We start from the raw sequence: 14,103 nt of genomic DNA, 5'->3' as shown, positions 1-14,103 counted from the left end.
GTTGCCTGTTGGGAAAACAAAGAGAGCACAATAACAAAGGGAAAATTACAAAACAACATTTTGCAGTTGGACAGAATTGGCTTCCAAACTTGATGTGTTGATAAATAAATTAAGTCTGGAGAATTCACGACTTGTCTAGTAATGGTTAAACTTTATTGGGTTTTGCTTATTAATTAAGCGCAATATGAGTGAAAAGCACTAGTACTGCTACTACTACAGAAAAACAAACAAAGAAAACCTATCCATTCAAGAAAAGTTTACATTTTATACAGTACACATAATTGCTTTCTTGTGAATAAGATGAGAGAATTGATACCACTCTCCTACGGCTTTGTTGAGAACAAGGTTCTATTCAGAACCAATTGATCGTAAAGCCTAGGAACAAGGTAAAAAACCAGATTATCTTGGTCCAAAGGAAAATATATATTTATGTAATTACATTGTAAACAGGTATTAATTAATTAATTGTCTTATCTCATTTAGAGATAATTTCATTTAGAGCAACATAAGTGTAAGTAAGACTGGTAACTTTTGAGAGAACAACATCTTCTCATTCATTTTCATCTAACTCTTGTCACAAAAATCCATAAGCATATTTACCAAAAGAGAACTCCTGATCTAAATAAGAAAATTACTTAAAAGCAACATTTTAGCAGAAGGTCCTGAGTACATTAGTTTTTCTGCCTGTGGAGACACAAAATTATTAGAGGCAGCTATTGGCTAATTGTTTTGGTATAATTTTGAATGAGACTTTGGAAGTACTTAGGTGTGTTTCGGTGTGGCTGAAAAATTATGATGTAACATTTTGGGAGGAAGTACCACAACAGAAAGCAGTAGAGGCTGGAGAGTACAGCCAGAGCATTAAACATTAGGATGAATTTCCCACGGTAAAGCATATATTGTGTGACAAAAACAATCCAGGTTAAGATCAGCAGGAGGAGACAAAAAGTTATTGCTTTGGCCTCATTGTAATTTTTTGGTAGGTCTTTTCCCATGTAGGAGAAAGCAAAGCAAAGAGAGCACAACAATAAAGGTAAAATCACAGAGCAAGATATTGCTTTAGGATTAATTTCACAATCAAGTAGGATTTTGTCTGGGTACCAAACTTTGTTTTGGTAGGGTTTGGGTGCAGCATATGAATAGCTAATAAGAAGCAAGAAAGCCTCAGTGATAAATGCCACAGTGATGACTAGGTGCTGTCCATGATATTTCATCCACCAACTGTGGAGTTTGGGTATCTGGGCTGCTATTTTGAAAATACAAACAATTTGAAAAGAGCGCACAACAAAACATGCTAAACAAATAGTGTAGAATAACAGAAATGGCAAGTATCTTAATACACAGAAAGCAACTGTTGACTTGCCAAAGTAAAAAAATACACTAAGACTAGACAGACTGAGACAGCCTAAAATTAGGAAGCACATTGGTCCCCCAGCAGATTTGACAACAGGTGTGTTATAGTTAACAACAAAGAGAACAGACATGGATAATGTCATGCCCACTAAGGCCCAGGCACCGACCATGATCAGTATAGCCCAGTTGTCTGTAAATGGCATATACTCCACTACACGCAGATCACATGAAATACTTCCTTTTTTAGACCATTGTGTGTCTTTGCAGTTGATGCAGTTGTAGCGATCTTCTGTTTAGACAACAAAAGGACAGACCATCATTAAACTGATTTTTGAAAAAGAAAATGCTGCAGGTAACTTATGATACATGAAACTCTTAAAATAATTTACCTGTGATGTTGATATAGGTTCCATTTGGACATATTTCACAGTTAAAACAGCATTTGTGGATTCCAGTTTGCTTTTGTACATATCCAACAGGACATTCTGCTGAACATAATGAAGTAGGTACCTGTTCAAGGATATTATTTTGTAAAATATACAGACAACAGGAAAAGGACTGCAGCCACAGTTTTTAAAATTTAGGGCCGCTCACTAAATACTAACAACCACCATCTGTTTATTTACTCGATAGTATGTTTTGCCCTGAATAACTACACTAGTGTGTCTTTATGTAAAAATGTATCATTTGAAAGGAAAAAAGATACAAAAAACAATGATTTGATTACTTTATACTGTCTAAAGTGTTGATATACTGTATGAAAAGATTCAAAAACACAACTTACATCTCCATCTGTGTACCATTTAATCATGGTGTTGTTGATGAAGAATTGAAGAGATGGATAAAAGCTGTAAAAGCCAATCTCCTGTGCATCTCCAGTCTGATTCCAGAAAACTACTGAGTATGATCCAGACTTGAAATCTCCATTCTCATCAAATTGAATATTCTGGTTTAAAAGTGTAAAGTTTGACTTCTGCAACTCTTCTAAAACCTGTTGTAGGCATAAAGAGGTAACTGTAACAGGATATTCACACTTATTACTTAGGCTGTTGAAATATCCCAGAGAAAGGAGAAACTGCAGAATGGTGAAACCTTTTACAGAAAGGGTACATTTTAAGGATTTTGAGGACACAAGAAGTAGGAGGTAATGGCTGGATGGATGCATTTTAAGAGAGACGTAAGGTTTGATACTATGCCTATGCCCTCCACTTGATCAGGTACTCTGCTGGAATAATAATCTAGCCAAAGGAGTCCAGACTTTAACATGATTGGTGCAGTATGGGGTGATCTTGACAGAGAATAGAACAAAATGCAGCTGCAATGTCCTTCAAGAAGCCTGGAGAACTATTTCTGATGTTACTTCTGATACTGACGTTTAAGCTCAATAAACTTAGAGATAGAGAGGGTGGCATCTTATTCTAGTTTACCCACCTTATATACCTTGCTCTATGCAGTGTGTGATCACAAAAAAGATAGGAAGGATCAGTATTTTAAAATGTTTAGACACACATAGAGGTTACAGTTGTCAGTAAGATGAAACACATAATCTCTTGAGTACTGTTTGCACACTTACCATATATGGGAACAGGGTAATCTTATCACTGCATTTACCATCTCCACATTGCAAGGCATTGTGTAAACCGTGAGCAATGGCATACACAGCTGAATAAACAGTAAATGAATAAGACGCATCTGCTGAAATGATATCCTCTGGTGTCACGTAGCTGCAGTTGCAAGCCTGATTACAAAACCCAGTTTGTGCTTCATTTTTAAAAAACGTCTGTCTTTTGGTAGAGTAGATAAAATTATTGAAGCCAGGTACTGTCTCTACTGGCTGAGACACACCTAGTACAGTTCCAATGTTTCTGATTCCTTTCATCTTGGAAAGCCTTTTGTTAATGGACCAGGTGTCACATGCTATCCACACTTTATTTCTGAAATTCACTTGTACTGCTGTCTCAACAAGAGCTTCTGAAGTCGCTTCTGGAGCAAAAACAATGACAACATGTATTTTTTGTGCTTCTATCTGTTCGAATATTTGGGAGTAGTTTGTATTGTCATTGAGAGCATTCGTATAAGCTAGGCAGATGTCAGTACCGTCGATCTTCTTTATAAAAAGATCTAGGCCATCACGACCATAATCATTGTCACTGTTTAGGAAAGCAACCCAGCGCCAATTGAAGTGCACTATGATCTTAACAATGACTTCAATCATCCCGTCATTGGAGTGCACTGTCCGTAGGAAGGAAGGAAATTTTATTTTATTTGATAGGCGAGAGCTGCCAACTCCATAACTGACCTGTCGAGAGAGTAATGGAGACATTTTTACTATTTCTCGTCATATATTCACAACTTTAGGTGAACTTCATTTTAGTTTATAATTCTAACTTACCATAGGAATGAGATCTGTCATGAAGAGTGGGGCTATAGTCAGGGCATCTGTGCTTGTAAAAGGGCCAACCACTGCCATCACTCTGGAAAAATTCTTGAGTGGTTCAAACCAAGGTTGAATCAGGCCATTTACTGAGATAAGATTTAAAATTCCTGGGAAGTTCTTTGTATCTGAGCAGTGGTCAAATATTTCATACCCAAGGGACACATTTGGCAGTATGTAGGTAGAGTTATTAATTTGTTCCACAGCAAATCTCATCATCTGAAACCTCCGATAGTCTGAGAGACTGAATGGTTGACTGTTGACAGAGAAAGAGAGTAAAAGCTTTTAAATGAAACATAAAAATTGTTCACAGCTGACTTAATGTAGTTATCTTAATGTAGTTACATGTAAATGTGCTACTAAGTTACACTCAGTGACTTAGTTTAGGTGAAGTTATATAATGTAAGGTGTGTCATTTGGTACTTTTAGAGTTCCACATATCAAGATTTGGTTAGAAAGCTTACCTGGAACAGTCAATGGCCTGTGGTTTTGTTTGATAAATACCGCCATGGGCATAATGAATATTAAAAAGTCCACCAATCAAATAATCTCCATCCAGATGGAAGTCTGTGGCTGACATTGTGCATTTAGTCAAAGTATGTAAAAAAGTTCCCAGCAGATACAGAGAAGTAAGAAAATGCCTCATAGTTACCATTTGCCAGTCTGATCTGGCATCTAATGAGATTACACTGTGCTTATAAGAAGCAATGCACTACTTGTATGAGCAAGTTACCACTATTTATTTCCATGAGCTTAATGATGCATGGCTGTTGATATCGTACATACGTACTTGTTAATGGTTGGAAGACAATTCACAAATTAGTATGCAAAACACATTCAAGTTGCTAAGTGCCTTTGATGACTGGATAGTAACTGAAATGCCCCCAGCTGTGGATAAATGAGGCATTCTTTTAACTTGCACTTGATTATATGTTACCAAAAATGATTTATTAAAAAAATGTATCCAATGCAGAAACCCATTGTCATAATGCCTGAAAACTGCATGATAAAACTTAAGCCAAGAATCCTTGGAGAAGCTTGATAAATACTGGCAGCACACTGGTTAGAATAAATTTTCAAAAGAATGTAATAATACCACTGTCTTTAACAATCCCTAATGGCTCATACTACATGTAAATATGTTCATAGTTGTAAAAGTTTTTTGATTAGGGGTTTGCAAGAAAGTGGCAAAATATACTTTTTGTTAGAGACTGATAAAGCATTATATATATTATTGCTTTCTCTTATGATACAATTATTATTTTATATTATATACAGTTATTTATTATTACACTTTTTTCAGCTAAACCATAAAGGCACCGTAAATTTACTTGCAGATCTCTAAAAGAGAGCAGCATAGGAAAAGTGACAGTTAGTAAGACAAAGTAAATCAGAGAACTAATTAAGTGAATAGACACATTATTACAACCTTTCAACAGTCTTAAGTGATGAGTTTTCTTTAATGTAGGTTTTGCTTAAGGGAAAACCCATGTATGACGGTATACAAGTACTGATTTGGCTGGAAAATAATATGGGGTTACAAGCATATGCATACATGCAAACTGTATTAATAATTCGAGGATGTATCTTTGGGTTATGCCTAAATGATACATCCTGTTGCATAAACATCCTGTTTTGCATGACCTAACCTTTGACCAAACAGGACATTGGTGAGATCATTTGCACACACTACACTGTGAATAACAATGACAAGTGGCCAGGCATAAGCTACAGTTTCAACATAGTATTCATCATAAAACTGATTATTTTTAGAAAATATATATCCTAATATCATGTGTGTTCTTCTCGTGTTTTGTGTACAGGTATTTTTATGCCCCTATGGGTCACCTGCAATTCAATTCAATTTGATGAAAAATGTAAATGTTATCTGTATCAAATATTTCTTTAAAATATGCATAAAGAAAATAATTTTATATGGAGTCCTGCGCACATGTGGTCAGATTTGTATGACAACAGTAACCAAATAGCTGAGCAGAAAATGAAGCCCGCTACACAACTGAGTTTAATTGAATGAAATTTACTGTTATTAAACTGCAGTACATTTTGATGTTAAAATGTTTAAGACAATAAAATTAAAAATATCACTGAATTTTATTAGCCTTTTAATTAATATATAATCTTGTAAGATTTCAAAGTGTTTGTATATTTAAGAACATGATCTACAGTGAAATTAACAAAAGTACAAGTTCCATGAGGGAAATATTGTTATTTAGTAGCTTGAAATACAATTGCTTCTTAACATATATAGATGTGTGACTGTGAAATCAAAATGATATTTCCAATGTTTTTGAACCTAAAATTGTTTTATACAGATTTATTTCACAACAACCATAAAACCATATATTACATATTATTACATACAAGAATTTTTTTCAGAAGAGATTCTGGCAAACCGTCAGATGTCTCAGGAGGGGAAAGCGGTGCTCTACCTGCACTGTGTATAGTGCTGGCGGAGCGCTGCTGATGTCGACTGAGAAAATTGTCAGGCGGTGGAAGGAATACTTCGAGGACCTCCTTAATCCCACTGACACGTCTTCCGAGGAGGAAGCAGAGTCTGGGGATGAGGGGAATGACCCGCCAATTTCCGGGGGCGAGGTCACTGAGGCAGTTAAACAACTCCTTGGTGGCAGAGCCCCTGGTGTTGATGAGGTCCGCCCCGAGTTCCTGAAGGCTCTGGACGTTGTAGGGCTGTCCTGGTTGACACGCCTCTGCAATGTTGCGTGGAGATCAGGGGCAGTACCTGTGGACTGGCAGACCGGGGTGGTGGTCCCCATCTTTAAGAAAGGGGACCGGAGGGTGTGTTCCAACTACAGGGGGATCACACTCCTCAGCCTCCCTGGGAAAGTCTATGCCAGGGTGCTGGAAAGGAGAGTTCGTCCGTTAGTCGAACCTCGGATACAGGAGGAACAATGCGGTTTTCGTCCTGGTCGCGGAACACTGGACCAGCTCTTTATCCTCTCCAGGATACTTGAGGGTGCATGGGAGTTTGCCCAACCAGTCTACATGTGTTTTGTGGACTTGGAGAAGGCATTCGACCGTGTCCCTCGGGGTGTCCTGTGGGAGGTGTTGCGGGAATATGGGGTGTCTGGCCCATTGCTACAGGCCATTCGATCCCTATACAACCGTTGCGAGAGCTTGGTTCGCATTGCCGGCAATAAGTCGGACTCGTTCCCGGTGGGTGATGGGCTCCGCCAGGGCTGCCCTTTGTCTCCGGTTCTGTTCATAATTTTTATGGACAGGATTTCTAGGCGCAGCCAAGTGGCGGAAGGCTTTCGCTTTGGTGGCCTCAGAATCTCATCTCTGATTTTTGCAGATGATGTGGTTCTGTTGGCTTCATCGGGTGAAGGCCTCCAGCTCGCACTGGAACGGTTCGCAGCCGAGTGTGAAGCAGCGGGAATGAGGATCAGCACCTCCAAATCTGAGGCCATGGTTCTCAGCCGGAAAAGGGTGGAGTGCCCACTCCGGGTCGGGGATGAGTTCCTGCCCCAAGTGGAGGAGTTCAAGTATCTCTGGGTCTTGTTTGCGAGTGATGGGAGAAGGGAGCCGGAGATCGACAGACGGATTGGGGCTGCAGCTGCAGTAATGCGGACGCTGCACCGGTCCGTCGTGGTGAAGAGGGAGCTGAGTGTAAAAGCGAAGCTCTCAATTTACCGGTCGATCTACGTCCCTACCCTCACCTATGGCCACGAGCTGTGGGTAGTGACCGAAAGAACGAGATCGCGGATACAAGCGGCAGAAATGAGCTTCCTCCGAAGGGTGGCTGGCCTCTCCCTTAGAGATAGAGTTCGGCCATCCGGGAGGGGCTCAGAGTAGAGCAGCTGCTGCTCCACATCGAAAGGAGCCAGCTGAGGTGGTTCGGGCATCTGAAAAGGATGCCCCCTGGGCGCCTCCTGGGTGAGGTGTTCCAGGCATGTCCCACCGGGAGGAGGCCCCGGGGCAGACCCAGGACACGCTGGAGAGATTATATCTCTCGGCTGGCCTGGGAACGCCTTGGTATTCCCCCGGACAAGCTGGAGGAGGTGGCTGGGGAGAGGGAGGTCTGGGCCTCTTTGCTTAGGCTGCTGCCCCCGCGACCCGGCCCCGGACATAGCGGATGAAGATGGATGGATGGATGGAATTTTTTTCATTTTTTCATTTTATTGTTCCATGAAACAATCAGCTATATGTCAGAAAAGATTTCCAGTATTTCTGTTCAACTGTATGAGTGCATTGCATATAAATACATTTCTCAGTAAAACAATTACACACAATTTACAAGGTTATCTATCTATCTATCTATCTATCTATCTATCTATCTATCTATCTATCTATCTATCTATCTAGATGGATAGATGGATAGAGCTATTGGCCTGATGAATATTAAAAAGTCCACCTATCAAATAATCTCCTTCTCGCTGAAACTCAGAATCTGGCACAGTGCATTGATCAAAGCCATGTAGAAAAGACCCCAGTGCACACAGATAAGCAAGAATATTCTTCATTCTTAAAGAGGTTTTTGCCAAATTACTGTGAACTATAACAGAATTTGACTGTCAGGCTTATGCCCGATATATAAGCAAATGCTTGCTCTTATCCGATGAAATACCATTTCCTCTTTTTCTACTTTAGTATACAAGTGGCTGCAGTATTTGCATAAACAAATGCTACCAAGACTTAGAACACAACTTAAAAATAGCATAACTGCACCACTTATATTAAACCAGTATTCAAGAAGAACTTTTGGAAAACTGCTTAAAGAAAATTAACTGTTGCTATTGAAGTATTTTGTCAAGCATGGAAAAACATATGAAGTCACTCTTTTTAATGTATTTAGATGCCATTATTACAGACATGTAAGCCATGTAATTTTACAGTGTTACAAAACGATGTGATGAGTTTAATGTTAACACGATGTCAAGAGAGAAATCACACAGATTTAATGTCATTTTTTTCATCACTAGTTGGCATTTAATGTAGAGAGATGTGAGAAATTATTCACATTAGAATTTTCACATCTTTAAATTTTAATGGTACACCAACAGCTTTACATGCACATAATTGTTTGGATTTTATAATTACAGTACAACTGTTTGTAATACACTATATTACCAAAAGTATTCAATTGTTAAAAAAATTCCAATAAACACACTCCTTAATCTTCTAAATGTTTTATTTCATTAAAGAAGGGTCTTAAGTGTAAATTCTGCCACAAAGTGGTGAGATGGCTCACCCCTCCTCTTCATATCTGGCACAATGACTGTAGAAAACATCTGGCAGAGGAAAGAGAGGACATACTACTTGTCATCCATCTCATCAGTTATCTGTGGTTTTCATATTAATAATGTGAAGGTGGTTGCTTGGCAGGCGGGAGTAGGACCTAAATGCAGGATTCAGAAACATGAGGGGTAGATTAAAGATGGATTTATTGAACTAAAAAAAAGGTCAAAATAAAATAAATAGCAAACCAGGAAAATCTAATCTCGGATACATTGGAGAAAACATATTGTGAAGGAGGACACAACTATGAGGGATGACACGAACAAAGGGAGACTCAGGCAATATATACACACTAGGTAATTAGGAAGATAGGAAACGCCAGGGAACACAACTGAACATCACACATGAGATATGACACCATCAAAATAAAACAGGAAGTAAAATGCACACACCATGACAAGGTGAATTAGTAATAAAATATAATTGACATACTACGTTAAGGTAAAACTTGATCAGTAGTGAATACTCTTTTTCCCAGATAGCAACAGACTCTGGGCAGCCCACCCCACTGGCCCTCAGGATCCACCTGCCTATGGACAGGGCACCATTAAACAGTGATCCCTTGTGAACCCACAGCAGGTCTGGTCAGCGAAGGAGGCTTTTTGAAATTTTCATTTTAAAATTTACTGGCTGGGGTGGTACTTCTGTACTGTACACTGTACTGTAAACTGTCGTGTCAAATATGCTTCCTTTATGGAGTTACCTTTTCATTGAAAGTAATAATGAAGGTAACTGCTTTGTCCGAGTTTTTATTCAGAAATGTGAGATTGTGGCAAGTAAAGTTGGTTTATAACAAATTAGCTACTGGCATATTGGGTGATATAAGGGCCTGTCTCACCTTTGCACACTGCCTGGTTAAAATAATGTCAAATAATGTAAATACAGTTTTAACTGTGCTTCAGCCAGCTGTGTATTTCAAATGTTGTGTGAACTGTCTGGGATAAAATATGAACGTCCACTGAAGGAGTTGTTTTGTAAAGTCAGATGGCGTCTTTCTTCAATGTCTACTGCGCATCTAGTGTGGTTGTCCGTCAGACCTTCGTGTACCAGCTATTTATAGTTCAAATGTGGTTGTTGTGGATGTCTTTTCAATGTCAAACTTACACTCATTTTAGAGATTGGAGGATATGTTTTCTATAGGCTACCATTTAATTTTTTCATCACTTTGTTTACACCTTTAAATGTGTCTCCAGTTGTCATCTGCGGCTGAAACAAATCAAATGAAGCAATTGGAAAATGATCTGGAACAGTACACCACCTTGTGAAATGGGACTAGATCACAGAGGTGGGACCAAGTCATTGTTTTGCAAGTCTCAAGTAAGTCTCAAGTCTTTATCCTCAAGTCTCAAGTCAAGTCTCAAGTAATGTCAGGCAAGTCAGAGTCGAGTCTCAAGTCACTGGTGTAAAAGTCCAAGTAAAGTCACAAGTCTGAAATTGTGAATTTCAAGTCCTTTCGAGTCTTTAAAAAAAAAAACGAAAAAAATAATGTTGCAGTTATGCTAAATGTAAATATTAGACCATGCAATTTTTAAATCTGTGTTTTTCTCAACACATGACAAAATAGTGAACTTAGAAAATATACACAAATTGTGAAATTGCACCTCTTTAAAATGCAGCTCAATTAAACCTAGCTCCAAGAATAATTTTCACCGACAGTTCTGAGATAAGCTGCATGTTATTCTTGGATGCGGTTGTAGGACCGGCTTTAAAATCGCATGACAAAAATATCATACATAAGTAAATGATTTTTTTTTTTAAATATCATTTAAAAAAAAACTGCATCACCAACGTAGCCTGGAAAACATTTGCTAGTTAGATGAAGTCAGCTATCTCATCGTAGCATATTTATATGCATATTTATACGCTTCTTGGAGTGAGTGCATACACTCATGAAGTTTAGTAACTTCCGGTCACTGCAACAAGCCCAGGTACAGTTTACCGACGGATGGGTACGGGACCTTGAAATGCACCGTGTAGAAAGTAAAGACCATCGTACGTATCATAAGTTTACCAGTCTCACAAATCGTCGTCATAAATACACATTCGTTAACCGTTTATTAATATAACCTTTGAGCTCAATGGTAATTAATTAGCAGTGGAAATAATTTCTGGTAGCATCACAGAAATGTAGCAGTGACAATAATATTGTATGCTGTAATCGTACTGGACAATTAGTGATACAAAACAACTGTTTTATCCTGTGAATAAAAGTATATGTTTTTGTCAATGTACCATAATAACAGAAGCGAAACACAATATTGTGTCAGGACAATTCACTATTTATGCACAATAAACACAGGAGCATAGCGCGACAATTTCTGTTCAGCGCCAGACTTGCTTGTAACCTATATCACCAATTATGTTAAGAAAAATGACGCATTAACTACAACAGCAGACTGACCTTTGTGGAAATGCTTGGAGCAGACTAACCTGTGAGCTGGAGTGTTCTGGGACGTTATATTTGGTCTTTGAATGGCTGCAATCCAGGCCATCCGTCGCCTCTTTGTTACTTCGGAAACATGGCTCGAACAATTTATCTTCAACGACGTAATCCGATAAAAACGATCTCTTTACCCGTCGGCTTCCCGTGGCTGTCATGCGACCGGCTATTGCAGTTAATAATACAACAGCTTCTTGACATTTTTGTGTTTCTTTTTATCGCTGTATAACTGATTTTAATTGAAAGCCTGCGTGCGCTAGTACCGCTTGCCACGAGTTCCCAGAATCCTTTGCGGTTCTACCCGTGAATGACGTCACATTTTCAATCTCTATATAATATGCATGTTAAATTTTATATTTGGGGTAAAATATCAAGTCTTTTCAAGTAAACCGGTTCAAGTCCAATTCAAGTCCCAAGTCATTGGTGTAAAAGTCCAAGTCAAGTCAAAAGTCTTAGAACATTTTTTCAAGTCAAGTCTAAAGTCATAAAATTAATGACTCGAGTCTGACTCGAGTCCAAGTCATGTGACTCGAGTCCACACCTCTGCTAGATCATAACCGTTATGTGTAAAGGAAAGCAGAGTGATCAGCTGATGACGATGGCACAGGCTCTTGCTGCTAAAACAAAAGTGAACAGCTACACAGTGGATTTTGAGCAATGTCCCCACCTTCTTACCGTCATGGGCTGTGTGCAGCAGGCAGGACTAGAGGACCCAAAATTCAAACTCCAGGAGGCAAAAGGTAAACTCAAAAAACAGCTTTATTGCTGAACACCTGGAACCGACACTAACCGAACAGGAATTACAAATTAAACTAAACAGAGAGGCAGACTGGCAGGCAGGCGGAACACAGTGTGGAATGAGGGAGAATGCAACACTGGATGGAAGAAAACAAAGTTCTTAAATACCAATTTTGGTCAAGTTACTTGAAAAAAGTAATTAGTTACTAATTACTTATTCAAAAAACTAATCCTGTTACTTCACTGATTACTTATTTTCAAAAGTAATTAGTTACTTTGTTATTTTTTAAAAACATGATACACAACCTGAATATGTAATAACACATAGACCTTTCAGCCCAATTCTATTTTTTCTGCATAATCCATCACATAAAATTGAACCAAATGGAAAAGTCTTTTTTTAATTTGTTTTATTAGTTTTAATCTTTTCATTTTATGCACATTGCATCAAGCAAAAATTTAATTATATGCAATAGTCTTTGACTTGAAGAAATTTGTTTAACATTTAAACTGATTTTCTGCAAAACTTTACACTCACTCTTTCAAATAGATGCAAGTAATACACTGCAAACAATAAAATCAAAGATTCAGCAGCTCCTAAATAAGATAAGATAAGATAAGATAAGATAAGATAAGATAAGATAAGATAAGATAAGATAACCTTTATTAGTCCCACACGTGGGAAATTTGTTTTGTCACAGCAGGAAGTGGACAGTGCAAAAGTTATGACGCAAAAATTAGAATACAATAAGAATAAATACAGTACACAACTGTACAGAATAGAATAAAATAATATACTATATACAGTAGAATAAAATAGAATAAAAATATACAATAAGATAAAAATAGAATACGAATGCTATATACAACTGAGTAAAAATACAACGATGCCAGAAAAGATTATTGCACTTAGTGTTATTGCACATGTGTGGATGTGTGTTTTTGTTCAGTTAAAGTCTTTGTTGTGGAGTCTGACAGCAGTGGGGAGGAAAGACCTGCGAAATCTCTCCGTCCCACACCGTGGGTGCCGCAGTCTCCCACTGAAGGAGCTGCTCAGTGCTGTCACAGTCTGCTGCATGGGGTGGGAGACGTTGTCCAACAGGGATGACAGCTTAGCCGCCATTCTCCTGTCACTCACCACCTCCACTGGGTCCAGAGGGCATCCTAGAACAGAGCTGGCCCTTCGGATCACCCTGTTCAGTCTCTTCCTGTCCCCAGCAGAGATGCTGCCGCCCCAGCAGACCACACCATAAAAGATAGCAGAAGCCACCACAGAGTCATAGAAGGTCTTCAGGAGTGGGCCCTCCACCCCAAACGACCTGAGTCTCCGCAGCAGGTACAGCCTGCTCTGCCCTTTCCTGTAGAGGGCGTCTGAGTTATGAGTCCAGTCCAGTCTGTTGTTCAGATGAACACCAAGGTACCTGTAGCTGTCCACAGCCTCAATGTCCATACCCTGGATGTTCAGTGGTTGCAGTGGAGAATGCTTGTGCCTGCGGAAGTCTACCACCAGCTCCTTGGTTTTACTGGCATTGATCTGGAGGTAGTTCAGCTGGCACCAGTCCACAAAGTCTTGAGTCAGTCCTCTGTACTCCTTGTCGTCCCCATCAGTGATGAGGACGACATCACTAAATCTATTTTCACCTGTTTAGCAGGAGTGCAGCCAGTGGAGGTTTGCCCAGTGTTGCAGCGGTCATGTCAGTGGGGGGATCCGGCGGTTTCTCTGTGAATTTCACATTCCTGTGGCAGCATGCTCGGTGCTTGCTCAGATTTGAAGTTACATTTTTGCTATGGAAAGAAGTTCTCTTCGTCTGTACAGCGGACGCTAATGTTTTTGTCAGTTTTTACGGAATCAAACTCAAAC

At 39.1% G+C, this 14,103-nt stretch overlaps 1 protein-coding gene across 1 annotated transcript; it reads right to left on the bottom strand.

Annotated features, from left to right (window-relative positions):
- Positions 1-453: 453 nt before the first annotated feature.
- Positions 454-4,433, bottom strand: LOC146684180 (taste receptor type 1 member 2-like). The gene is made up of 6 exons (XM_085443933.1): positions 4,252-4,433; positions 3,746-4,043; positions 2,927-3,652; positions 2,138-2,344; positions 1,743-1,863; positions 454-1,642 (listed from the first exon to the last, which is right to left on the bottom strand). Exons 1-6 carry the CDS (start codon positions 4,431-4,433, stop codon positions 714-716), a joined length of 2,463 nt encoding a protein of 820 aa, XP_085300059.1. The 3' UTR covers positions 454-713.
- Positions 4,434-14,103: the final 9,670 nt, after the last annotated feature.

This window comes from Copadichromis virginalis, linkage group LG20 (genome assembly GCF_057382275.1).
Source record: "Copadichromis virginalis isolate Kocher_CV1m ecotype Utaka linkage group LG20, C_Virginalis_male_GT1.1, whole genome shotgun sequence".
Lineage (NCBI taxonomy): Eukaryota > Metazoa > Chordata > Actinopteri > Cichliformes > Cichlidae > Copadichromis > Copadichromis virginalis.
This window is presented reverse-complemented; position numbering and strand designations above follow the sequence as displayed.

Bases quoted from the DNA above. Each gene is read 5' to 3' on its own strand.
- LOC146684180 (XM_085443933.1), bottom strand. From the start codon at position 4,433: ATGAGGCATTTTCTTACTTCTCTGTATCTGCTGGGAACTTTTTTACAT. The intron at 3,653-3,745 runs GTAAGTTAGAAT...CTCTCTCGACAG, and splicing joins TGACAGATCTCATTCCTATG to GTCAGTTATGGAGTTGGCAG. The intron at 1,643-1,742 runs GTAAATTATTTT...TTGTCTAAACAG, and splicing joins AACCTATATCAACATCACAG to AAGATCGCTACAACTGCATC.